We start from the raw sequence: 27627 nt of genomic DNA on the forward strand, positions 1-27627 counted from the left end.
CTGGCTGAACTCTTGGAAATAAAGGTAGGAGTGTGTGTGTGTGTGTGTGTGTGTGTGTGTGTGTGTGTGTGTGTGTGTGTGTACGTGTACATGTTAATTATGCCTTCAGGGGCCAGAAGAGGGTGCTGGGCCTTCCGGTGCTGGGCCTCCTGGTGCTGGACTTACAGGTAGTTGTTAACCATCCTAATGGATGCTAGGAACCTACTTTTTGGTCCTTTGGAAGAACAGCAAATGCTCTTAATAGCTAAGCCATCCTTTCAGCCTCTTATTTGTTGCTGTTGATTTAAAAGTAGTGCTAGGATTAAAGGTGTCTGTCACCACACCCGGCTGCTGCTTTTGTTTTGTTTTTTGAGACAAGGTTTCTCTGTTGTGGCTTTTGCTGTCCTGGATTCACTTTGTAGATCAGGCTGGCCTGGAAGATGCCTGTTATATTTTAAAATAGCCTTGCTTTGCCTGGGGCGGGGCAGATATTAATCCCTAAACTACCATCTACAGCTCCCTGCCCCTATCCCATGCCATCTGCTTCTAGTAATTTCTATCGCACTACCTCCCATCCGTAATCCTAAATACTTGTTAGTTATCATCATCTGGGCCAAGTCTCCATCCTTGCCCGCCATGTGCTTCTTTCCCCACCTAACCCATGGTGGTGGCCTCCTTCCTTTCCTCTTCCTCTGCTGTGTCTTCCCAAGATCCTCTCTGTCCTCAAAGCCTGAGAACCTTAGCCACGCCTATCCCATTTGCCCTGCCCATGTGTGTTGGCTTTTTACTGGTCAAACAGGAACCTGGGTTTATTTATTTTGTATGCAGTGCTCTGCCTGCAGGCCAGAAGGAGTCATTAGATCATATTATAGATGGTTGTGAGCCACCATGTGGTTCCTGGGGATTGAACTCAGGACCTCTGGAAGAGCAGTCAGTGCTCTTAACCTCTGAGCCATCATGCGCACTAGGTAGCCACAAGTGTCCCATGGATGGAGCGCAGGTGGTCCAGGCCTGCACATCCCCCCTGAGCCATCTTGCCAGCCCAGAAAGTAAGGCTCACACTCTGTGTGGAGGCTTTAGGATACTTCATGCGCACTGGCTGCAGTGGGCGTGGCAATTTGCTGCGGCTTGTGAGAGAGAAAGAAAGAGGTTGTGTCATGGCACCTTGGCCTGAGGAGATAACCGATCAACACCCACAGAGGAGCAAACCGTGCTGGGGACAGATTGATGTACTTGTCATTGTCCCATCCTGGGAATGACGTTGGACTTCCTTGCATTTTTTTCAGCTACGAAGGACCCCACGGCTGTGGAGAGAGCCAACCTGTTGAACATGGCTAAGCTCAGTATCAAAGCGCTCATTGAATCTGCCCTGAGCTCTGGCCGCACGCTGGACTCCGACTATCCCCCGCTGCAGCAGTTCTTCGTGGTAATGGAACACTGTCTGAAACATGGCCTTAAAGGTATCAGAGACCCCAAACACAATTCGCCTTTAGTCTTCTCTTTTTACCTTATCTTTGAGAAATAGTTTTGAGGCCATAGCTACTGCTATTTTGCATTTTATTTTGTTATTATTTTTATTTATTTATTTATTATTTTGGCTTTTTAGAGACAAGGTTTCTCTGTAGCCTTGGCTGTCTTGGACTCACTTTCTAGATCAGGCTGGCCTCTAACTCATAGCGATCCACCTGCCTCTGCCTCCCGAGTGCTGGGATTAAAGACATGCGCCATCACACCACATACACACACACACACACACACACACATATTATATATGTTTTCAAATTTTTATTTTATGTGCATTGGTGTTTTGTCTGCATGTATGACTGTGTGAGGGTGTCCTATCTTGGAATTATAGAAGTTGTGAGCTGCCATGTGGGTGCTGGGAATTGCACAGGGGTCTTCTGGAAAAGCAATCAGTGCTCTTAACCACTGAGCCATCTTTCCATCTCTTTTTAAAAATATATTTCATGTGCTTTGGTGTTGTGCCTGCATATGTGTCTGTGTGAAGGTGTCAGGTCCCCTGGAACTGGAGCTACAGACAATTGGGAGCTGTAATGTCGGTGCTGGGAACTGAACTCAGATCCTTTAGAAGATCAGCCAGTGCTCTTAACCACTAAGCTATCGCTCCAGCCTGTTTTGCGTTTTATTTTATTTTATTTATTTATTTATTTTAATGCCTTAAAAAATTTTATTTATTGTATATATAGTGTTTTGCTTGCATGTATGTCTGCACACCAGAAGAGGGCACCAGATCTCACTATAGATGGTTGTGAGCCACCGTGTGGTTGCTGGTAATTGAACTCAGGACCTTTGGAAGAGCAAGCAGTGCTCTTAACCTCTGAGCCATCTCTCCAGGCCCTGTTTTGCATTTTAAATACTGAATGTTGGGCCAGTGGGGTGGCTTCAGGGGGAAAGGCCTTGCAGTGAGGGCCGGAAGGCCTGAATTTGATCTTTGGAACCCAGGTTAAGGTGAAGAGAGCTAGAACCCTTGAAGATCTTGTGGCCATGTCATTCCCATACACACATCACACAATAATGATATAATAATTGCCGGGCGGGGTGGCGCACGCCTTTAATCCCAGCACTCGGGAGGCAGAGACAGGCGGGTTGCTGTGAGTTCGAGGCCAGCCTGGTCTACAAAGCGAGTCCAAGACAGCCAAGGCTACACAGAGAAACCCTGTCTCAAAGGGGGGGAGGGGGAAGGAAAAAAAAGGATGTTACTCCCATTTAATGAATTGAAATTGTACCTTATTTTTTTCAGTGAGAAAATCATTTTTGAGTTATAACAAAACTATCTGGGGCCCTCTGGAACTGGTGGAGAAGCTGTACCCAGAAGCCGAGGAGATTGGAGCGAGTGTCCGGGATTTGCCTGGCCTTAAGTAAGTGTGGTCATTCGTTCCCAGAAGCACACCTGCCAGCCTCTCAATGAGCACAGGCTACTTTACCACCCTTTCAGCCTGGGTCGCACTTCCGCTTTCTCATTCTAAAGCCATGCCCACTGTTCTAGCTCACTGTTCTAGCTCAGCTATTTCCTGATTCCTTCATGAACTTTTCTTAAGTCCCTCTTCAAGTACTAGCCACTGAGAAGACCAGTGAGGAGGTTGAGGTAAGTAGACCTCTGCACATTCAGGGCTAGCCTGGTCTATACAGAGATTTCCAGGCCAGCCAGGGACACATAATGAGTCTTTGTCTCAAAAAAAAAAAAAAAAAAAAAAAATTACCAATACTCTAGAAACTAAAAGCAGAGGCAGGCAGATCTCTGTGAGTTCTAGACCAGCCTGGTCTACAAAGAGAGTTCAGGGCTATACAGAGAAACCCTGTCTCACAGCCACAAAGAAAACAAAACAAAAGGAGCATAGTTGTTTTCTTTCCCCAAGCATTTATGTCTGTGTGTGTGCGTGTGTGTGTGTGCGTGTGTGTGTGTGTGTGTGTGTGCGCGTGCGTGCGTGCGTGCGTGCGTGTGTGTGTGCGTGCGTGCGTGCGTGTGTGTGTGCGTGTGTGTGTGTGTGTGCGTGCGTGCGTGCGTGCGTGTGTGTGTGCGTGTGCGTGCGTGTGTGTGTGCGTGCGTGTGTGCGTGTGTGTGTGTGCGCGCGTGTGTGTGTGTGTGTGTGTGTGTGTGTGTGTGTGTGTGTGTGTGTGAAAGAGAGAGAGGCGCTCGTCCCACTATCATATACTACCTCTTATAGAAGTAATGCTTTTAGAGAGTTCTTTCTTCCAAAGCGTGCAGTAATACTTAATAACTTGAGGCTGGAGAGATGCCTCAGTGGGTAAGAGCACTGGCTGCTCTTCCAGAGGACCTGTGTTCAATTCCCAGCACCCACATGGCAGCCTGTATCTTCCATCCCAGGGGATCTGACACCCTTTCTGGCCTCCATGGGCAGACGTTGCACCTACGTGGTACACAAACTTACATTCAGGTGAACACTTTTATACATAAGTAATAGACAGAAATCTCAAAAAATAAATAAATAAATAAATAAATAAATAAATGAAAGCCTTCCCAGAGCAGGTTTACTGACTACCCAGAAGTAGAACTGCTAGCATAAGAAACTGGAAAGATGGCTCAGCTCTTTGAGAGGACAAGGGTTTGATTTCCCAGCACCCATAGGGCAGCTCATAACTGTTTATATCCTCACCAAGTCCAGGGGATCCAGTGCCCTCTTCTGGCCCCTGCAGGCACGGTATAGACCCCTACACACCATATGAAATTGAAAGCTAGCATAAGGACCAGGGAGAGTGTTCAGAGGGTAAAGTGCTAAACTGCACAGGCATGAAAACCTGAGTTTGTGGCCCCAGAACCCAAGTACAAACTCGGTGCCCTGGGTAACGAGGCTGCCAGGCAAAGCCTAGAAACACTCACTGTGCACACAGTGCAGTTTAGGTTCAGTGAGAGATTATGTCCAGAGTTAAAGTGGAGAAACGATGGAGGAAAGACATCCCAATGCCAGTCTTTTGTTTCCACGTGTGCCCTCTTGGTCAAAAGAGCACAGGCGTGCATACATTGGCATCCACTTCTAAAGGCAAAAACAAAAGCTTGATAAAAGGCGCTTTTCCTTGTCAGTGTTGACTTGAACAGATACTGAGTACGTGGCCAGCGATTTCAGCATCAAGGCTGTTTTCTAACCCAATGGTTCTCTTCCTAGGACTCCCCTGGGTCGCGCTAGAGCGTGGCTCCGGTTAGCCCTGATGCAGAAGAAAATGGCCGATTACCTGCGTTGCTTGATTATCCAGAGGGAGCTCCTAAGGTCAGTGTCATTAAGTCATGTTCATTTTTTAAATTTCGTTTATATCTTGTCATCCAAAAAGAAGTGAGGAAAGATGTATGAAATATGAAATGCCATAGCGTAAGAGGAAAAGCAGAATGAGAAAACAAAGGACACCGTAGGGACATAACACCAGTGAGAAACTGGCCCCAAACAAATACCATTAGCTTCTTATCACCAGATGGGGCAGCATAAGCGTAAGCATGTTTTCTAGTTGGTTCCCTCCCTCCTTCTGAATCACCGTTTTGTGGTTACAGATTTGCACTGTGACTTGGGGGTTTAACTGAACATTTCCTCTTACGCTCTCTAATGTCCAAACGAACACTTCAGCTGTATGGTAGCGTTGCTTAACTGAAGATCAAAGATTGACGACAGCTTTCAGAGCAACGTAGGCAGTCTCCAAAGGGAGCAGGCCCAGGGAGAGCCCTGTCCTGGGTTCTCTTGGCCTGCCTCTCTGGTATGTGGGGACTGCTGTTCTGTGTTAGTTTTTTGTGACTCTATTTTCACATCTCAGTTCTTCCACTTGTTAAGTGAAAACGGCCGTAGTTGAAGCACTGGGAGCCCTCAGCAGTACCCTGAGGACCCGTTAAAGCTGTAGGTGGCACAGCTTTGACGTGATGGTACCAGAGCTTTTCCTGATTCTAAAAAACCAGTAACTTCATTTTTAGACTATTCTCTTTGCAATTCTCTCTCTCTCTCTCTCTTTCTCTCTCTCTCTCTCTCCCTCTCTCTCCCCCTCTCTCTCTCTTTCCCCCCCTCCAGAATCTTTTTTTTTTTTTTTTTTTTCCGAGACAGGGTTTCTCTGTTTAGCCTTGGCCATACTGGACTCACTTTGTAGACCAGGCTGGCCTCGAACTCACAGCGATCCGCCTGCCTCTGCCTCCCAAGTGCTGGGATTAAAGGCGTGCGCCACCACGCCCGGCCCAGAATCTTATATAGCACAGGCTGGTCTTGAACTTGCTGTGTAACCAAGGATGACCCTGAGTTCTCAATCATCTTGTCTCCACCTTTCAAGTACTAGGATCACAGGGGTGCGCCACCATGCCTGGAGACAAGGCTCTTGCTTGGGCACTTTTTAGACTGTTGCCATCCATGTGTCCTTAGATGATGATTATCTGCCCAATAAGAATACTTAGGGGAGCTGGATATGGTGGCACACACCTGTAATCCCAGCACTCAGGAGGCAGAGGCAGGTGGATCTCTGTAAGTTCGAGGCCAGCCTAGTCTACAAAGCAAGTCCAGGACAGCCATACAACCATCTTATTCTGGAGATTCTATGCTTTCTTCTGGCCTTTGAGGGCACCAGGCACACACGTGGTGCACATGCGTATATGCAAGCGAAATGTTCAAACTCATAAAACAAATCTGTTTTTTGTAATAGTGTATCACAAACGTTGCCCTGGCTGTCCTAGAACTTGCTCTGTAGACCAGGCTGGCCTCGAACTCACAGAGATGAGTCTGGGATTCAAGCCGTGCACCACCATAGCCAGCCATTCCAAAGATCTTAACGAATCTGGGGACTGAAATGTCAGCTCTAATTACGTGTCATAATTGGATCAGCAGCAGTTACTGAGTCTGAGAAGCCAGCCTTCCAGGCCTCAGGGTTGCCTCTTTATCTGCTCCTCCACAAGTTGGGGTGCTGGCTCAGCAGTTAACAACACTGGCAGCTCTTCTAAAAACCCTGGGTTCAGTTCCCAACACCCACAGCAGCAGCTTACAACTGTCTGTCACTCCACTTGTGGGGATCTAATGCCTCCTTACTGTCTCTGTGGGCACTGAATGTATTGGTGCACATAGACACATGCAGGCAGACACACGTATAAGATAATAAAACAATAATTAAAAAAAGGAGGGATGGTCTAACTTTCTGCCCAGGCTGGCCTGTAACTTACAGTGTAATTCAGGCTGGCCTGGAACTCATAGCAATCCTCCTGTCTCAGTCTCCTTAGTACTGGCAATTTAAGGCACAAGTTTTTTTTTTTTAAGGCACAAATTTTTATACCTAGCATTACCCCTTTTTCTTTCCCCCCACCTCCCGCCCCCGAGACAGGGTTTCTCTGTGTAGCACTGGCTGTCTTTGACTTTGTAGACCAGGCTTGCCTCGAACTCACAGAGTTCCACCTACCTCTGCCACCCCAAGTGTTCGGATTACAGGCATACACAACCATGCCCACACCTATGCCCATGCCTGGCTTGACATTGAGCCTTTTTACCGGTCAGGTGTTGAGAACACAATTCAGAGGAAGGAAGGAAGGTAAGGTGTTACGGCTTCAGGGTTGAGCGGTAAGTTAGGTTTGCAGTGACGGTCTCTGCTCTGCTGTCCCCAGCGAGTTCTATGAGTACCACGCGCTCATGATGGAGGAGGAAGGAGCTGTGATTGTTGGGCTGCTGGTCGGCCTGAACGTGATCGACGCCAATCTGTGTGTGAAGGGGGAGGACCTAGACTCGCAGGTGAGCGGACATGGGGATGCCAACCACTGTTCCCACTGCATGCCGCTCTTCCTGGGTCCCTGCGGCTCTAAGCTGTGCGGACATGGGGATGCCAGCCACTGTCCCCACTGCACACCGCTCTTCCTGGGTCCCTGCGGCTCTAAGCTGTGCGGACATGGGGATGCCAACCACTGTTCCCACTGCATGCCGCTCTTCCTGGGTCCCTGCAGCTCTAAGCTGTGCACGGTGCAGCAAGATGCTTACAAAATCCAGTTGCAGGTTGTGTTAGACAAACACCTGATAGAAATAGCTCACATGTTAGTTACTTTTCTGTTATGGTCAAGTGCCATGCCCAAGAGCAATGTACAAAGAAGAACATTGTCCTGGCTCGCAGTTACAGAGGGCCACAGTCCATAATGGTGGGTGTCTTAGTGATGGTTTCCATTGCTGTGAAGAGACACCGTAACCACAGCAACTCTTACAAAGAAAACATTTCATTGGGGCTGGCTCACAGTTTCAGAGGTTCAGTCCATTGTCATCATGGCAGGAAGCATGGCAGCGTGCAGGCAGACATGGTGCTGGAGATGGGGCTGAGAGTTCTGCATCCTGATTGGCAGGCAAGGAGACTGTGTGACTAGGCATAGCTCGAGTATTTATAACCTTAAAGTCTCCCTCCACAGTGACACACTTCCTCCAACAAGGCCACACCCCCTAATAGTGCCACTCTCTGTGGCCAAGCATTCAAGCATGTGAGTGTGTGGGGGCCAAACCTATTCAAGCCACCACAGTGGGGAAGGCATGGCATACGCACAGGATCAGGAAATCTGCTGATCAAGCAGAGGGAGAGAACAGGAAGTGGGGTACGGCTATAAACCCTGAAAGCTTATCTATGGCGGGGTTTCTTCCACCAAGGCTGTACCACCTCAGGGTCCCATAACCTCTCCAAACAGTGACAACAGCTAAAGGACCAAGTGTTAAAACACATGAGCCCACGGGGCACTTGTCATTCATACTACCACAAAGCGGGGAAAGGGTTTATTTGGGCTCATGGGTTTAGAGGCTTCTGACAGACCGGCTTGTTCCATTGCTATGGGCCTGTGGTGTAGAGAGAGCATGTTGGCAGAAAGGAGACCAGCACGCAGAGAGTAGCAGGTAAGGCCCAGGGCCAAGATGTGTCCTTTCGAGGTGTGTCCTCAGCAGTGGCTTCCTCCAGTCAGGCTCCGTCTGCCAGTTCTGCGGGCTCCCTGCAGGCTGTTCAGGTTTTAAATTAGAACAAGGAGGTCAGAGCTAGCAGGACCTACACATCTCTAGAGGTGCCCTCCTGGACACACGCAAACGCCTCCTTCCCTCACCTGCGGTCCCTCATCACAGCAGCTCTGCTGCCCCGCATGCCTTCTCTTTAAATAAAAATCGCTTTATAACTTCAGGTTGGAGTGATTGACTTCTCAATGTATTTAAAGAATGAAGAAGAGATCGGAAACAAAGAAAGGTATGCCTTCCTCCTCACTTCTGAGCTCTAGTTTTCATGTAGCCATCTCGAATGAACTCGAGCTGTGTTCACAGTGTGGCTCCTGCTCCCTCCCTCCCTGGAGCCTTGGCTTGTATTTTTACTTCTTTAAAAGCATCTACAGGGTGGAAAAGGAGAAGTCCCTTTTTTGGAGGTGGATGTTGGTCCACAGTAGGAGTCTTGCTCATATCTGTCCATATATTCTGAGAGAGACCTTAATAACTGTATTTTGTGACAGTAGTGGCTTATTACCTAATTGGCTCTAGGTTTAAACTGTTGAATGACACATCAGCAAGCTGGTCAGTCAGCAGAGCTCCTAGTACTGCGTCACACAGAGCTCCACTGCTGTACAGCAGCCTCTGTTTTAAAAGCAAAGCCATACTTTATGACTCTTGAGTTTTACAAGTTTACAGATTTAGATTATTTTTTTCCAAGACAGGGTTTCTCTGTGTAGCCTTGGCTGTCCTGGAACTCACTTGCAGACCAGGCTGGCCTGAAACTCAACAGAAATCTGCCTGCCTCTGCCTCCCAAGTGCTGGGATTAAAGATGTGCGTCACCACCCTGAGATTAGATTTAAAATTTTTTAAATTACCTTTTCCTCTCACCATAGGAATGTTCAAATTGCTGCCATCTTAGACCAAAAGAATTATGTTGAAGAACTAAATAGACAACTCAAGTAAGTATTGTGAATGCCTAACTATGCATTAAAGAATCTCATTTTAGGGTCTCCTGGGTTTAATCTTTTTTTTTTTTTCAAGGCAGGGTTTTTCTGGGTAGCCCAGCTGTCCTGGACTCGCTTTGTAGACCAGGCTGGCCTCGAACTCACAGAGATCTGCCTGCCTCTGCCTCCCGCGTGTTGGGATTACAGGCATGTGCCACCAAGCCCTGCTTTAGCTTAATCCTTACTCCTTTCTACTTAGCATCTTTGATTGCTTGTCTTTACCTGGTAAGCATGTTTGAGGGAGCCTGAGGGCATGGCTAGATGCAGAACAGAAATTCATAATACACAGAGAGAGCTGGGTGTGGTGTCACACACTTGTAATGATCCTAGTCCTTGGAAAGTAGAGGTAGGATGGTCAGATGGTCAAGGTTCTGTTAGTCAGTGTGAGAAAAGCCTGACCTAAGCAAGGCCCTGTCTCAAAAATAGAACAAACAGCCCCAAAAGGCTGCTGATGTATCTCCACGGTAGAGCCTTTGCCTCAGCTGCCCAAGGCTCTGGAGTGAGTCAATTCTGGCATCTAAAAAGCACCAAGAGGAATCTGAATGGAAGTGTTGATTCTCTTGCCGTGGTCTTTGTTGCTCTCCTAGCGCAGATCAAGGTATTCACATTAATGAAATTTCCCCCTCCAGGGGTGGACATCTGGGTCATCCATACATGTCAGTAAACATAAGTCTGGGGAGAGGTGCTGGTCCAGCCTTTGAGCCTGTGGGACTCTGAATGTGTCTTTTCTTTGCCAATTTCAGCAGCACAGTCAGCAGCCTCCATTCAAGAGTGGACTCGCTGGAAAAGTCAAACACGAAGCTGATAGAAGAGGTACTGTCCCCAGCAGTGGAGAGCTGTCTTCTGAGTGCCCTGTGTTTGTGATCCTTTTATATTTTAATCATGAATGCTATCAGTATTCACCACCCCATAACACAGGCACGCACACATACAGGCACGCAGACACTTTGATCATGGTGGGACGTTTGTAGGCAAAGACTAAGTTCTAGAGAACCCACATAGACCTTGACTCTGAGGTACTGCTGTTTGTGATCATCAGTAACTGGAAATCAGCCCCAGACACGAAAGTCACAGCCTCCTAAATCCATGAAGTGAGATCGCCATTACTGTGGGGACCACCTGTATGTGGGTCATGGAATGCCCTCTAGGCACCATTGTCTGGCTGGTCACATATTTTTCCTCACAAGCAGGGCTACATCACCCTGTCCTCCACCCTCCTGTGTATAGCCTACCAGCCGTGGCTTCCCACACTGTGATTGTGGCCAGTGGGGGTCCCTTTATTTTGAAAATAAAAACAAATAAAAAGTCTGGGCATGGAGACTGGCTGAGTAGTTAAGAGTGCTTGTACTGTTGCAAACAGCCCAGGGTCAGTTCTCACCCACATGGCCGCTCACAACTAACTCCAGGTACAGGCCCCCCCCTTCAGATCTGCACATACAAATGAATAAATCTCTTTAAAAAAAAAAATCAGCTCCTCAGTACTGTTTTGGGTGCTACTTTTTGAGATAATTAATTATTTATTTATTTGAGATTAGTTTTCACTATGTAGACCAGACTTTCCTTTGCCTTCCAAGTTCTAGGATTAAAGGTGTGCATCATCCCACTTGACTTTTTTTTTTTTCCTTATCAAACCTATTTTATGATATATGCTGGGAATCTGTTATTAGCACCGTGGCCCTATTTTTCCATGATAATTAAACTTCTTCTTAGAGTTGTCCTGATTTCTTTCCAAACCAGGCAGCTGTGATAGATTGAATACTTGCAAATAAGAACGCATATGTGGGGGCTGGAGAGATGGCTCAGAGGGTAAGAGCACTGACTATTCTTCCAAAGGTCATGAGTTCAACTCCCAGCAACCACATGTTGGCTCACAACCATCTATAATGAAATCTGTATACATAACAAATGAATAAATCTTTAAAAAAAAAAAAAAAAAAAAAAAGAACGCATATGTGAGGCCAGGTAGGATGGTGCCTGCCTATGATCCTGGCACATGGGAGGCAGAGAAATGGTAGGGAGAGCCAGCCTCAGGTACACATTATTGAATTTTAGCAAGCTTGGCCTACATGAGATTCTGTCTCAAACAAAAACAAACCCAAAACCCAAAAGAATAATTAAGAGCACCATCTGTATTTTGTTGGTGGGACTCTCACTTGGGGCCTGTTCTGGTGCTGCCCATGAGCCTGTGTCTCTCTTTTGGCCTTCCATACACAGCAGGTTTCGAGCGGTTTCCCCAGAGTGTTGAGAAATGTATGCGCTGCTGGCACTTTTGGGGAGTGGCCTCTGCCCCAATTTTTTTCATTCTGGGCTTCAGAGCCAAGCTACCTGGGCTCTGGTGTATGTTCTGATGCTAAAAGTTGTCTGAGTTGCCATAGTTCCTGGAGCCCCATCACCTGTCACACCCACGGGGTGGCTGTCCTGAACATTGATCATAGTTTTAAACACAGCAAACCTTTTCCCCACATGCATAGGCCTTTATACTGTGCGAGTTTTCCACATGACTTCTGTGTGCTTCCTCCCACAGTGTTCCACACAGTGTGAGTCTGACAGGCACTGTTTCTCACGAGCCTAGCAAATGAGCATGCGTTTCAGCTGTGAAGGGAGACAGTGTGAGGGACTAAGACGATGCCTCATCGGGTAAGAGCACTGGCCACTCTTGCAGAAGACCAGGGGTTCAATCCCCAGCACCTACATGGTGGTTCACAGCCAACTGTAACTCCAGTGGCAGAGAATCCAACCTTTTGACGTCTGTGGATACCAGATATACATAGGACATGCAGGCAAAACACAGACACAGACACACACACACACACACACACACACACAGAGACACACACACACACACACATCTAAAAAAGAAATACTGGAAAGAATAGCTCAGCCAGGCGTGGAAGGCATGCCTGGTATCCTAGCACTCAGGAGACAGAGGCGACAAATCTGAATTCAAGTCCACCCAGGGCTAGAATTCCTGTCTAAAAAAATCTACCAAAATAAAACAAGATGAATATACTTTAATATTTTTTTATGTGTATGGGAGCTGGACTTGGGCCTCTGCAGAGCAGGGAGCACTGACCGCTGAGCCATCTCTCCAGCCCACAGCTCATTGTTGTGATGGAAGCTTCTGTAAACTGTGAGGCTATTCTTTCTGGCTTTAGGGCTTTGTTCTTTTCAGTGTGTAGCCACACACAGAGCCTCCACAGCAAGTCCACGGAACGACGCTCAGAATGGCCTTTTGTTTCTGTTTCACAACTTGCAGCTAGCAATAGCAAAGAATAACATCATTAAGCTCCAAGAGGAAAACCATCAGTTACGTAGCGAGAACGAGCTGATCTTAACGAGAACCCGGCAGCACCTGGAGGTGAGTGGAGACTGCCGAGCTGACTGGGGTCCCGAGCCTCATGGGCCAGGTATGTATGGCGACAGAGCCGTGTGATGGATGGGTGACTTTTTTCTTCTTAGGTTACCAAAGTGGATGTGGAAACTGAGCTTCAAACATACAAGCATTCCCGGCAAGGTCTGGACGAGATGTATAACGACGCCAGGAGGCAGCTCCGAGACGAGTCACAGCTGCGCCAGGTAGCTCACCCTGCGGCCACAGTTAGCACAGCCCTGGGGATAGCTGCCTCAAGTGGCATCCTCAGGGGCTGAGCCTTAGCGTCTTGGGTGCGGAGTAGAACCTGCCACCCCTACTACACTTTGACTCTTCCTTTTCTGCATTCATTCTGTATGTCTGCACACGCGTCATGGCACACATGTGTAGAGGGCAGAGACTTAACTTGCTGGAGTCAGTTCCTCGTTCTTTCGTGTGCTCCGTCTGCCACAGGGATTGAACTCAGGTCATCAGGCTCGGCAGCAAACACCTTTGCTCTCTGTTCTAGTCCTCTCTGTTGCTGTTGAGAAAACACTGACTGAAATTCATGCAGGGGATGGAAGGGTCAGTCCCAGTCCTTCCTTGGCGGAGCCTCAAGCTTGCCTGCTCATCCTGAGGCCTCTGCTTCGGCAGCCTTACATAGCCTTCCATGCCCAGGGAACTGCACTCACACACAGTGAGCTGGGCCCTCCTACATCAGTTAACAGTCAGACACGCCACAGGTCATAAAGCTATATGTGACACCCATGGAGCCATGTTGCCGGCCCAGTGTTCTTATTTTAAGCTTTTAAAAACACATCTCATTGTTTTCATGCTTTGTCTGTCTGTCTTTTATTTTCTTCTGGGCCAAGGCTGCAAGGGTAGAGGGCAGATGAGTGGCACTGCAGTGCATGGTGTCAAACTCAAAGAATCAATAAAGAGTTGGAAGCTGGGCGTGGTGGTGCACACCTTTAATCCCAGCACTCAGAGGCAGAGGCAGGCGGACTACTGTGAGTTTGAAGTCAGCGTGGTCCACAGAGTTAGTCCAGGACAGCCAGGGCTACACAGAAAAACTCTGTCTCAAAAAGCAAAAAAAAAAAAAAAAAAAAAAAGAGTTGGATTCAGTGGCACCCGCCTTTAATCCCAGCACTCGGGAGGCAGAGGCAGACAGATCACTGTGAGTTTGAGGCCAGCCTAGTCTACAAAGTGAGTCTAGGACAACCAAGGCTACACAGAGAAATCCTGTCTCAAAAAAACAAAAACAAACAAACAAAATTTTTATTTTTACTCGAAGATGTCTTAAGCTGTGTTTTTGTTTTGTTGTTTGTCATTGAGTGCTGGATAGTTTTTGTTAGCTTGACATAAACTAGAGTCACCCTGGAAGAGAACCTCACCTGAGAAAATGTCTCCATTGGACTGGCCTGTAAATAAGTCTGTGAGGTTTTGTTTTGTTTCTTTAAGTGATTGATGTGTGAGGGTCCAGTCCAGTGTGAGCAGTACCATTCCAGGCAGGTGGTTCCTGGGCTACATAAATAAGAAAGCAGCCTGAACAAGCCATGGGGAGCAAGCCAGCATTCCTCTATGGTCTCTACGCCAGTTTCTGCCTCCTGGCTCCTGCCCTTGCTTGTGATGGGCCAAATACACCCTTTCTCTCCCAAGTTGCTTCTGTTTAATGCTTTCTCCCAACAAAAAGCAAACTAGACCAGACAAGATCTCACTGTGTAGCTTAGGCTGGTGGACCTCTCTATGTAGACCACAGTGGTTTCAAACTCCGAGATCCTCCTGCCTCTGCCTCCTGAGGAGTGCTAGGATCAAAGGTGTATGCCAGCGTGCCCGACCCTTGTTTTTGAAACAGCCCAGGCTGGCCTTGAACTCGAAGCAGCCCTCATATCTCTTTCTCTTCGGTGCTGGGACTACACATGTGAACCACCACACCAGGCAGGTTGATGGTTCAATAATAGAATTAAAAGGACCAGAAGGGTGGGACGGTGTCCCCAGCCTTGTTAGTGGCTGCGCATCTGATCTGGATCACCTGGAATAACCTGAAGCCATTGTGGACTTGCAGGATGCGGAGAATGAGCTGTCCGTACAGGTTGGCATGAAGCATGAGATTGAGCTTGCCATGAAGTTGCTGGAGAAGGACATCCATGAGAAACAGGACACTCTCATAGGCCTTCGGCAGCAGCTGGAGGAGGTCAAAGCCATCAACATTGAGATGTATCAAAAGCTGCAGGTATATATAGAACATCCCTCGGCGCTCGGCATTGCTAGGAACCAAAGCAGGCTTCACGCATGCTGGACACATCCTGTACCACTGAGCCACCTCCACCGTGGTCTCTTTCTTTATCCTGTACCACTGAGCCACCCCCGCCGTGGTCTCTTTCTTTTCTGAGACAGTATTTTCTTGTTTTTCAAGACAGGGTTTCTCTGTGTAGCCCTGGCTGTCCTGGACTTGCTTTGTAGACCAGGCTGGCCTCGAACTCACAGCGATCTGCCTGCCTCTGCCACCCACGTGCTGGGATTAAAGGCGTGCGCCACCACACCTGGCACGACAATGTTTTCTTTACATAGCCCTAGCTGTCCTGGAACTCACTATATGAACCAGGCTGGCCTACAACTCCCAGAGATCCACCTGCCTCTGCTTCCCAAGTGTTGGAATTAAACTCATGTGCCACCACACCTAGAACCTTTTTCTTTTGGGGTGGTCTATTTCTCTTCTCATTGGGACAGAATACCTAAGGTAATTTTACGAAGGCCATATTTTGGCTCAGTTTGAGGGCGGGACAATCAGTTACTCTGGGGAAGGCAGTGCTGGGAGTGGCTTGCAGCCGTAGCTACTTACACACCAACAGACAGGTGACAGAAGGCGTGGCTCGCTTCTTGCAGTGAGGCCCCAACTTCTAAAGGCTCTACCACCATCCAAAGTAGCACCTCCGGTTGGGACCAAGTGTTTGGACACCTGAACATTTTCACATTCCTAATGTAACACAGGGTCTCACCTGGACAGAGTTTATAATCCCCCTGCTTCCTCCCGCGTGCTGAGATTCTAAGCACGTACATGCATGCCAGAGTGTAAATGTGGAGGTCGAAGGGCTTAATCCTGTCCTTCCACCACATGTTTGGCAAACAAACTCAGATTTAGTGGCAAGTGTCTTTACCCTCTGAACTATCTTACTGGTGCTATTTTTTTTTCCTCCGACACAAATTTATTGCAACTGTTACTTTAGGCAATACCTACGTTTGTACATTGTATCTACTAATTCTTTGTTGTTATTTGTTGGTGCTGAGAGCCAAGCCTGGGCCTCATCATAAGGATGCATCCCATCTACCTTTGAGTCCCTTCTCTCTCTCCTAATTATTAATTTCAATATTTTAAAAAATGTAGATTGGCCAGGCATGGTAGTGCATGCCTTTAATCCTAGCCCTCAGAGAGGCAGAGGCAGGGGGATTGATGTGAGCTTGAGGCCAGCCTGGTTTACAAAGTGAGCCCAGGACAGCCAGGGCTATACAGAAAAAAAAACAAAACAAAAAAAAAAACAAAAAACAAAACCAAAACTAAAAAAAGATTGATTTTAAGAATGTTTTGCCAAGAGGCAGAGGCAGGTTATCTCTGAGTTTGAGGGCAGCCTGGTCTACAAAGTGAGTCCAGGACAGCCAGGGCTACACAGAGAAACCCTGCCTCGAAGACCACCCCTTTGCCCCCGGAAAAGGTTCTACCTACATGTATGAATGTGGGAAGTGGAGTTGTAGGTGGTTGTGAAGTACCATGTGGGTGCTGAGAACCAACACTGAGCATCTCTCTAGCCTCTGATTTCAGTATTTTGTGTTTGAGACAGGGTCTTACCGTGTAGCCTTAGCTAGCTTGGAATTCATTTTGTAAATCAGGCTGGCCTTGAACTTGCAGGAATCTGCCTGCTTTTGTTTCTGGAACACTGTGTACCATACCACCATATCTGGCTCTCAGTAATGTTTTATCACATTTGTTTTTTGGTGTGTGTGTGTGGCACAGTGCACACACAGATGTCAGAGGACACCTTGTGGAGTGGGCTGTCTGCTCTCCTGTATGTATCCTGGGGATCCAACTTTGGTTCTCCAGATGGGCAGCAAGCACCCTTACCCACTGAATGATTTCACACATCTCTCAACTTGTTTTGAGACAAGGGCTCTCTAGATAGTGCTGGCTGGCCTTGAATCCAGATTTCCTGCCTGCCTCTACCTCATTCAATTAAATATTTTGAAATGTAAATCTCCCCCTACTCGCCACTGGATTTCTGTGTGTCCCCCTGGTTTTCCAGGAACTTACTCTGTAGACCAGGCTGGCCTTGAATTCACATTGATCTACCTGTCTCTGCTTCCCTAGTGCCACCATGCTTAGCAGCCTGTTGTTACCTTTCCTTTCTTTTTTTAAAAAAAAGATTTATTATTTATACAGTGTTCTCCCTGCATGTGAGCAAGCAGGCCAGAAGAGGGCACCAGATCTTACAGATGGTTGTGAGCCACCATGTGGTTTCTGGGAATTGAACTCAGGACTTTGAGAAGAACAGCCAGTGCTATTAACCCCTGAGCCATCTCTCCAGCCCCCTGTTGATGTCCTTCAATAACATTGAAGTATGAGAGGTTTTTGTTGTTGTGTTAGTTTGTGTGTGTCTTGACACACATAGAGGACAATTTCAGTAATAGACTTACCTTCCATCATATGGGTTCCAGAGGTCGAACTCCACTGATCAGGTAAGGGCACCTTCTGAGGCCCTCTCTGGTGCATCCTGTATTTTGGTTATTTTGGGGAGGAACTGGCTGCCTAGGCTGGCCTCAATGGCCCTGTAATGAGGCTGTTGGCATTGAATGCACAATCCTATCCCCAATTCCTGAGTGCTAGGATTCCAAAGCATATGCCATTACATTTTGTCTAGCATTTGGGTACCAAAACCAAAATAGCTGTTGTATTTTTATAAATTAGGGCTCCGAAGATGGCTTGAAAGAAAAAAATGAAATAATTGCCCGACTAGAAGAAAAGACCAATAAAATCACCACGGCCATGAGGCAGCTGGAGCAAAGGTAAGCTCCTCATGTTCACGTCTCTCCTCCCCCTGTCTTCTCCTCTGACACCTGCCACAGAAAGCTGTTGGAAAAGCTCACCTAGGGCCTGTGTCTGTCAGAGCTGCATGGAATCAAGTTGCTTTATTTAGAGTGATTCATTTGAAGTTGTTCTCTTGGAGATATTTTAAAGGCACAATATCTACAATTTCTTGTCATTTAGTCAGTTATATAAAACTAAACACAAAGGCCTGGAAAAAAAGAAATGGGCAGGCTCTGGCAGAACTGTCCCTGGAGACGGCCATGCTTTGCTGTTGTGGTGCCTTTCCTCACCACTGGCCATCTCCTAGCTGAAACTCCAGCCTGAGTTGACAGTGTAGTTACTTTCTGAGATAGGACCCTCAGCCTAACCCAAGGCAGGATTTTATGTCAATGGCACTTCCATTTTACTGTTGGAGATTGTAATGTATCCATTGCCTTGTCATGTTGAGTCGACATGTCTCACCATTGCTTTCTTTGAACTTAGAGAAAACATAACTATTGATGCTTTACTGACACAAATATTCTTTTATTGACATCCTCTTTCTTCTTTTTTCTTCTTTCTTTTTGTTGTTTTCTTTATCCCCACTTTTGGACATCTTTATTACTGTTTCTTGTCTTTGATTTCTGTCCATTCCATTATGAAGTGACAACGATTTGTTAACTCAGACTAGGACAATTGCAGTGTCATTAGTGAAAAGTGCTGGCAGTGACCCTCAGGACCAATACAAGCTGGTCAAAGACATCTCTTTCTGAAACCCCCTCAAAGAGAGAACCCATACTTTTACCATATGTTAAACAGAAAAGAATTTATGCTCTCTCACACTGTACAGGCTGTAGGAGCCCCTCATGGCTGCTGTGAGACACAGCAGGTACACTGGGCTCCTGATGCATTCCTCAGCCTGTGCGCAAGGGCAGACCTAAGCCTCATCTTTGTGGAGGGCAAGATTTTCAGTTTTATCTTTTTAGCTACCTTTTGATGGAAACTAGAAACCCTTGGTTTCAGGCTGTGTTCGCACAGATCTCTCTCTCTCTCTCTCTCTCTCTCTCTCTCTCTCACACACACACACACACTAGCACACTGCCTAATGGCTCCTTACTGATTTTAAAGTTAAGTTTTTAAAGGAGTTTTCAAGCCAGGTTGGCCGTTGCCCTGGGCTTCAGCACCTCAGTTTTCTAATACCCCAGCCCTCTTTTGGGATAGCACAACTGCAAGGCCTACCTCACTTACTTCCTATACCTTTAGAGAAGAAAGCTGAGGCCACCCTACCGCCTTAATCCTTTCATTTCAATGTAAACCTAGAGGTAACTTACTTCCTCTCCTTTCCTGGAGGCTTTTATACTCGCAATGTGTGTTGCCTTACTTAGGGTGTTTTTGAGGCAGATAGGAAGATGCAAGAGTTCACTTGTGACTTCTTGTGAAGAGTTAATGTCCTCTGAATCCTGGAAAATATTTTCTTACAAAAGATTAAAGATAAACCTCAGAAATCTTGATGGTCAAGGGGTACAAGGAGTGGAGCTAAGCCTAGGGAAAATCAGTGACTTAAATAAAAACAGGAAAAAAAAAAAATGACCACACCATTTTAAGCTAATCTGTAAAGAATAAAAATTTTATCTAGGGGGTTGGAGACATGGTGTAGCAGTTAAGAGCACATGTTCTTACAGAGGCCCTGGGTTCAGTTCCCAGTACCCACATGGTGGCTCAAAACTGAAACTCCAGTTCCAGGAGATCTGGCATCCCCTTTTGGCCTCTGTGGGCTGTACCAGGCATGTATGTGGTACTCAGACATACATGTAAAGAAGACATTGATAAATGTAAAATATCTAAAAATTGATCTCTAGGGAATGATGCCAACAAGCGTTAGATCTTTCTGAGTCTTAATCTTGGATGCATAGACACGTACATAGACAGCTTTGCATACTTGAGCAGCTGCACAGAGGTCTGATAGAAGACTCCACTACTGAGAGAAACTGTTGCTCTTTGCTCTTGGCCTTGTAGTGCGCTTGATTCCTGGCACACACATCTTAGCATCACATAAAGCAGATGTGTTCTGCGTTTACTATAGACCCAAGTGTGCTGCTCATAGTTTTGTAAAAAGGCAGCATCATACCTAGCCACATTGAAATTTGAATCATTATCCTCCAACGGTAAAAACTGTATTGCTTTGCATTAATTATGAACAAGAAATAAAGCAAATTCAAAGATAGTTTTCTGGGCATATTATATCTTGTATTGAAAAAAAAAAGCACAAAACAATTTCTAGACATTGTGTGGCTCTTTCACATTTGAGTTTGTGAGTTCTCCCCCAAACTTTGTTTTCATTTAGAAATGTTTCTATTTCCCCATTTTTTCTTTTATTTGTCTTCTTCACCCTTTTACACCCTAGTTCTAGCCTCAGTTTTACCCAAAGTTGATTTGAATTACACCAGATTGCAGCAAGCAGAGAAGGCACAAATGGAAGCTGAGGACAAGGATGAGAAATATGCCCAAGAGTGTCTGAGCAAATCCGACAGTCTGCAGAGACAGATCTCGCAGAAGGAGCAGCAGCTGTGAGTGTTTGGTCTTGGAATCAAATTCTTAAACTAACATGGTCTCTGTCAGCCAGTATAGCCACCTAAAGGAGGTGTGTGGGACAGGTGATGGCTCAGTAGGTTTCTACCAAACCTGAGTTCAGTCTCTAGGACCCACGTAGTGGAAGGAGAGAAACTGAGTCCTGTAAGTTGTCCTCAGATCTCACACTAAATACAATTTTTTAAAAATTGGGCTAGAGAGATAGTTCAGTGGGAAAGCACGACCCTAGCATTGGTGAGGCCCTGGCTTCAACCTCCAGAACCACACAGGTACTGAAAAATGTGAAAATAACAGCTTTACTCCCATTATTTCTGCTTACATTTGGAGATAATGTCTCATGTGCCCCAGGCTGGCCTACATAATTCCCTACATAAGGGTGACTTTGGACCTCTGTTCTTCCTGCTTCCACCTCGGAATGCTGGAATTACAGGTAAGTGCCACCATGCCTGGCTTACATGATGCTAGGGGTCAAAACCCAGGCTTTGTTTATGCCACACAAGCACTCTAGCCACTGAGCTGCATCATCAGCTGGTGGCTTTACCATGTTCTGGGCTGCATAATAGTTCATGGGTAGAGTATATATGCTTCTTAGTTTGCACAAAGCCCCAAATTCAATTCTCAGCACCACAAAGTAAGGGCAGGACATGATTTTTCTGTGTGTGTGTGTGTGTGTGTGTGTGTGTGTATGCGTGTATGCAATGCACAGCTTTATTTAGTATGTTAGATGAGTATACATGTGGAAAGGTGTGTGTGTATATATATAGAAGGGTTGGATTTTCTTTTCCCAATGTGGGACTGTTAGAGCAGATTCAGGTTGTCAGGCTTGGAACCAAGAGGCTTTACCCACTAAAATGGTCTCAAAAAAAGGTAGTTCTAGATGGCCTTGAACTCAGAGATCTGTGTGCCTCTGCTGAGATAAAAAGTGCGTGGCCTAATTTTATTTTAAAAATATTTATTTTTTCAAGACAGGTTTCTGTGTAGCCATGGCTGTCCTGGACTCGCTTTGTAGATCAGGCTGGCCTGGAACTCACAGTAATCTACCTGCCTCTGCACAAAATGGCAGAGCAATTTTGTGCTAGCCTCTGGAGTGCCGGGATCAAAGGTGTGCGTCAGGACTGACTGGCTTAAAATAGTTGACAGATTATCTGAAAACTTTTTTGAAATAAGGTCTTATACAGTCTACATTGGTTGTATAAGCTGAGGCAAAAGGATTAGAAATTAAAGGTAAAATTTGGCTATGTAGCAAGTTTGCGGCCAGCCTATATAATATATGCGACCTTGTCTCCTTTTTAACAAAAATGAAAAAAAAATAAAGGGTACTGGAGGGCTAGTACAATTGTTAACAGCATGTATGTTCCTCTTGCAGAGGAGCACCAGTGTAATCCATAGGACATCAGGTAGCTTACACCGCTTACAAAACGCTGTCTTTAAACATACACAAATACACACACACACACACGCCTTTATGTTTCTGAAAACAGGGTTTCTCTTTGTGTAGCTCTGGCTGTTGGGGAACTTGCTGTGTAGACCAAGCTGGTCTCAAACGTACAGAGATCTGGATCCATCGAGTGCTAAGATTAAAGGCATGCACCACTAGCACCTGACAGTAGACACACTTGTGGAGGCAGGACTGGGATTCTGGGATTAAGGGTACACTTGGCTACATGAGACCCAATCTCAAAAATGACTGAGCACTGAGCTTCTGTGTTTGCTGTTCAAGGGTGCAGCTGGAGACAGACTTGAAGATTGAGAAGGAATGGAGGCAGACTTTGCAAGAAGATCTTCAAAAGGAGAAAGATGCCCTGTCTCATCTTAGACATGAGACCCAGCAAATCATTAGTCTTAAAAAAGTAAATAGTGGTAAAACTTTAAATTTTATATCTTTATGTTAATTAACTCTTGTTGGAGACCGGGTTTCCTACTATAGCCCAGACTGTCTCTGACCTCTGCAGCAAAAGCTTCCCTTGACCTCATGGCAGTTCTGTCTCAGCCTCTGGAGTGCTGGAATTAAGGCATGAACCACTGTGCCCAACTTCTTTCAGCTTATATAAATGATTTGGGGGCAGAGGGGACTGCTGTCAGTAAAGTGCTTATAGAACGCGTAGTCTTAGCTGAGCAGGCAGCCCTGGGACTCACTGGCCAGCCAGTCTAGACTAACTTGTGAGCTCCAGCCAATGAAATACAGTGTCTCAAAGGAGGTGGTAGGCAGTGCTATGTATAACAACCGTGGTGTCTTCCAACCTCCATGCACATGCATACAAATCTTTTAAAATGATACTTTATACAATTTACATGTATATTAAGAAACAGGATATAGTCGTCATTTTTGGAATATGGGTAAGGAGGAAAGAGTTCAGATACATTCTGTCTCTTAGAAAAAGATTAAGGGGTCTGGAGGTGGTGGTGCATGCCTTTAACCCCAGCATTTGAGGCACAGACAGGTATACAGAGTGAGCTCCAGGACAGCCAGGGCTATACAGAGGAAGCCTGTCTTGGGAAAAAGAGAAATTGAGTGTTGTGTGTATGCCTGTAATTCCAGAACTGAGTAGGCTGAGGCAAGAGGTTGAGGCTAGCCTAGCTACGTGACTTCCAGGCCACGGTGAGCTCTTAGTTGGTGACTCACGACCGTCTCTAACTCCAGGTGCAGGGGTCTCATGTTCTCTTCTGACCTCTGGGCATCAAGCATACAGAGTACATATACATACATGTAGGAGGGATGAGGTATCTGAAAACTCCCTTTCAAAGCTTGATAGAATACTCCTGTAATTCTAGCACTTGGGAAGTAGAATGGAAGCAGGATCAGAAAAAACTCTTAAGATATTTATACTTGCCGGGCGGTGGTGGTGCATGCCTTTAATCCCAGCACTTGGGAGGCAGAGGCCCGCCTGGTCTACAAAGCAAGTCCAGTATAGCCAATGCTACACAGAGAAACTGTCTTGGGGGGAAAAAAAAAAAAACAAACCAAACCAAAAAGATATTTATATTTTCCTAATTAGTGATACATATGCAATTTGGAGTTTTTGGTTTTTTAAAAGTTTTATTTTCTGTTTTTTATTGAAGGAGTTTCTTAACCTCCAAGATGAAAATCAGCAATTGAAAAAAATATATCACGAGCAAGAACAAGCTCTGCAAGAACTTGGCAGCAAACTCTGCGAGTAATTCCTCTCTCTTCCTTCAGCTAAGTGCCCATGTGTGTCCACTTCCCCCCCGGTATCCAGGCTTACTGCACACCGGGCTGGGCTGGAAGCAGTGAAGCTTAGCTTTGGTGGGTGGGTGGGTGCAATGTGCAATCTCCGTGCATGATGAGAAACAGCCTTCTGGAAAGACAGCTTTTTAATTGGGGGGGGGGGGCGGAAACAAAGGCCTTTGGGGATTAGGTAAGGGTTTTTGGGGTGATTCTACATCTTTGGTACTGGGAATGCCTTATTTGCATGAAGAGGAATTCCAGGTGCTTGCTGGATTATGATCTTATAAGGAGACTGAGGAAGTTTAACCGTAGCCTGGCCTCAAGGGTGGCAGAGGTGGCAGGCTATATGCCTGCAGCACTTGCAGGCCCCGGGCAGGGAGGGGGCTGGCCCTATTCCTGCTCAAGTCTAGACCTGCCTCACCTTACTCTTGCTGCAGGCCTGCTTTCATGGTATCACTCCAGCCCATGAATGTGTATCAGATCCATTATGCAGAGGGGCTTGAGTATGGGGACACTAAAAACTGGCTGTCCTGGACTCCCTTTGTAGACCAGGCTGACCTCAAACTCACAAGAGATCACCTGCCTCTGCCTGGGATTAAAAGTGTGCACTACCACCCCTGCCCAAGACTAGATTCTTTAAAGGAGTTTTAGTAGTTCTGTGCATTTCAGTGGACCTTGCTCTGAAGGATTCCAGCAAGTGAAAGCAAGAACAATGTTCAGTGATAAAGCATTTTGTCAGGACAACATAAGCTGAAATTTGAAAATGTCCAGAGCTATCATACTATTTTGAGACAAGAGCCAGCTTTGTTGGGAAGTAGAGGTAGTTTTTATGCCCTAGGAGGCCACAGCTTACCATGATTCATTGTGTTCTTGTAGTAAAATGTTGTTATGATTCCATAATGAAAAGGAAGCCAGAGTTGGGTGTGGTGGCGCACGCCTTCAGTCTCAGCACTCGGGAGGCAGGGGCAGGCGGATCACTGTGAGTTTGAGGCCAGCCTGGTCTACAAAGTGAGTCCAGGACAGCCAAGGCTACACAGAGAGAAACCCTGTCTCGAAAAACCAAAAAGAAAAAAGGAAAAAAAAAGAAAGAAAAAAAAGGAAGCCAGGAGGACTGCAGAGATGACTAAGTACAGAGGGCTCTTCCTGAGGACCCGGGTTCAATTATCAGTACCCACACAACAGCTTACAACTGCCTGTAACTCCAATTCCAGGGGAGCTGACACCTTCACACAAACATACATGCAAGTAAAACACAAATGAACATGAAATAAAAATTAAAGAAAAGCCAGGAAAGAGGCTGTGATCTCAGTAGTGGTGGAAAGGTCAGGATATCAAGGTCATCCACAGCTGCAGAGAAGCAGGACCAGCCTTTCTATCATGCCTTTAAAAATCAAACAAATTGGGCTGGAGAGCTCAGTGGGTTAGTGTAGTTGTTCTTGCAGAGGACTTAGCTAAAATTCCAAGCACCACATGATGGCTTACACCCATCCCTAACTCCAGTTGTAAGGAACCCAATGCCCTCCTTCTGACCTTTGGGTATCAGACATGTACATAGTATACATACATACATGCAGGCTAAACAGTCACACACATGATCTTGTTTTTGTTTTTTTTTCGAGACAGGGTTTCTCTGTGTAGCCTTGGCTGTCCTGGACTCACTTTGTAGACCAGGCTGACCTCGAACTCACAGCGATCCGCCTGCCTCTACCTCCCGAGCGCTGGGATTAAAGGTGTGTGCCACCACGCCCGGCTCAAGTGTTTATTTTCTTGAGACAAGGTCTCAAATATCCCAGGCTGGCCTAGTAACTTCCCAAGTGCTAGAATTACAGATGTAGGCCACCACACCTGGGTTTATACGGTGCTGGGGAATCTATCAAAGGGCTTTATATATGCACTTCCACAAACTCACACACACCCCCACGCCCACAGACGCTTTTGAAAAATCTAGCTGTAGATTATGAAACTGTCTTTAAAAAAAAAAAAAAAAAAAAAAAAACCAGTTTGTGGAAATCTCAAATACTGCTTTTTGTTTTAGGACATTTAGAAAAGTTAGGAAAATGCAAAATATTCACTTAGCCAGAGGTTTTTAGGATCTTAAAATTATATGCAATGAAACATCAATGCCTTCCCAATGAGAAATATTATGTGTTCTGTATTTACATGCATACTAAAATTTGGACCTGTTTGTAATGTTTTTAGATCCAAACTTAAAATAGATGACATCAAAGAAGCCAACAAAGCATTCCAGGTGAGTGAAAAGGAAAGTCAGTGCAACTGACTTTCTAAAGTCGGCAAACCTGAAGTGTTTGAAAGGCTTTGGTTTGGTCCTAGCACCCACCAGAAGGATAAATGTGCAGTGTACCCCAAATCCCAGAGTACAGAGGTCGCAGTGCTGAAGGCAGTGCGGTGGTACAGACACTCTTCCATCATTATCTCCATTCTTACTGACGTGCTGTAGAAGATGGGAATGGATGACTTTTTTAGTGCATGTTAAAGGATGTATAATCTTGATGAAAGATGACACTGTAGTGCTATTTCAGTAGATAGTATGTCCTGACTAACCCTCAATTTACCTTTCTAGACTAGCTTCTAGCTTCTGTTGCATACAAGGTTGCTTTGACAATGTGTGTTACTTTGGGTATGTCTGAAAGAATCCTTCTCTGAGATGGGACTACTGATTGAGTCAGCACTTTAGTGACTCAATTTTTTACTCAAAATGTTACGTGAGGCTGGCCAAGCAGTGGTGGTGCACCCCTTCAATCCTGACTCTCAGGAGGCAGGTGGATGTCTGTGAATTTGAAGCTAGCCCAGTCTACAGCGTGAGTTCCAGGACAGCAAGGGCTATACAGATAAACCTGTTTTGAAAAACAAAATGTTATTCAAAAAGTCCTAGAACCTCGGTTACTCTATTGCTGTAATTCAGTACCCTGATCTAGTAAAACAGTCATATAGAGACCAAAAGGGGATTAGATCCCTTGGAACAGGAGCCTCAAAATCAATATCCTCCTGCCTCTTGAGTGCTGGGATTAAAAACGTTATGTCACCACATCTGGCCTAAACTTTCCCCCTTTCAGACATGGTGTCTGTACATAGCCCTGAACCCAGAGATCCAAGAAGTGCCATTGCCTCTTATGTGCACTACATCCTTGTCATTTCTCCTCAAGTCAACAGCCTGTTACTGGATTTATTTTCCCATGCTTTACTTCAGCACTAGAATATTCTCATTCTTCTATAACTTAGCACCTCTGTCACATGTCCCCGGAAGAAGCTGGGTGGCTCATTTGCCTTTAAGGCAGCCCCCTGCCCACATCTGGCCTGGGCTCTTCTGTCTCGACATTTCCTGAGTTCCCTGACCTTTCTCTGAGAGCTATTGCCTGAACCTCAAGCCTTTAGAAGTGGGTCCCTAAAAACTGGTGAAATGAGTCATAGGAACTCTGCACACAGGAATTATGTCTTTTCTATTTTCATGCTTTTTAGATAAGTTCAGACATTACTGATTTGAACACTAACACTCACCTTTCCTATTAGGGACTGGTCTGGCTGAAAGACAAAGATGCAACACACTGTAAGCTTTGTGAGAAGGAATTTTCACTCTCCAAAAGAAAGGTAAGAAGGGAGCTGGGTTCAGTAGCACATGTCTGTAATCTCAGCACTTGAGGAGGCAGAGGCAGACAGACGGATCTCTCTAAGTTCGAGGCCAACCTGGTCTACAAAGCGGGTCCAGGACAGCCAGGGCTGTACAGAGAAACCTTGTCAGGAAAAAACAAAACAAAACAACAACAACAACAAAGAGCCATGAAGAGGGTGAAAATGAGCCTAAACATTTGGGCAACAAAAATGGTTTCTAATTCAGTTTCCCCTCCCCCAATTTTTCTATTTAATAGCACCACTGTAGAAACTGTGGGGAAATTTTCTGTAATGCCTGCTCTGACAACGAGCTGCCTTTGCCTTCTTCACCAAAGCCAGTGCGTGTCTGTGATTCCTGCCATGCAATGCTCATTCAGAGATGCTCCTCTAACGTGCCGTGACACGGGAATTCAATTCT

General features: G+C 46.0%; 1 protein-coding gene across 1 annotated transcript in view; it reads left to right on the forward strand.

Moving 5' to 3' along the window:
• Positions 1-27627, forward strand: part of Rufy2 (RUN and FYVE domain containing 2) — a 29524-nt gene extending 1897 nt beyond the window's left edge. The window contains exons 2-18 of the mRNA XM_051153151.1: positions 1266-1439; positions 2741-2858; positions 4623-4724; positions 7070-7193; positions 8600-8661; positions 9291-9356; positions 10145-10214; positions 12658-12759; positions 12861-12977; positions 14816-14983; positions 17708-17805; positions 20254-20373; positions 22116-22245; positions 23456-23550; positions 25782-25830; positions 27111-27188; positions 27467-27627. Of these exons, the coding sequence (XP_051009108.1) occupies positions 1266-1439; positions 2741-2858; positions 4623-4724; positions 7070-7193; positions 8600-8661; positions 9291-9356; positions 10145-10214; positions 12658-12759; positions 12861-12977; positions 14816-14983; positions 17708-17805; positions 20254-20373; positions 22116-22245; positions 23456-23550; positions 25782-25830; positions 27111-27188; positions 27467-27610 (1817 nt within the window). The 3' untranslated portion in view covers positions 27611-27627. The remainder of the gene's footprint in view (positions 1-1265; positions 1440-2740; positions 2859-4622; positions 4725-7069; positions 7194-8599; positions 8662-9290; positions 9357-10144; positions 10215-12657; positions 12760-12860; positions 12978-14815; positions 14984-17707; positions 17806-20253; positions 20374-22115; positions 22246-23455; positions 23551-25781; positions 25831-27110; positions 27189-27466) is intronic.

Source organism: Acomys russatus, chromosome 11, assembly GCF_903995435.1.
Source record: "Acomys russatus chromosome 11, mAcoRus1.1, whole genome shotgun sequence".
NCBI classification, from domain to species: Eukaryota; Metazoa; Chordata; class Mammalia; order Rodentia; family Muridae; genus Acomys; species Acomys russatus.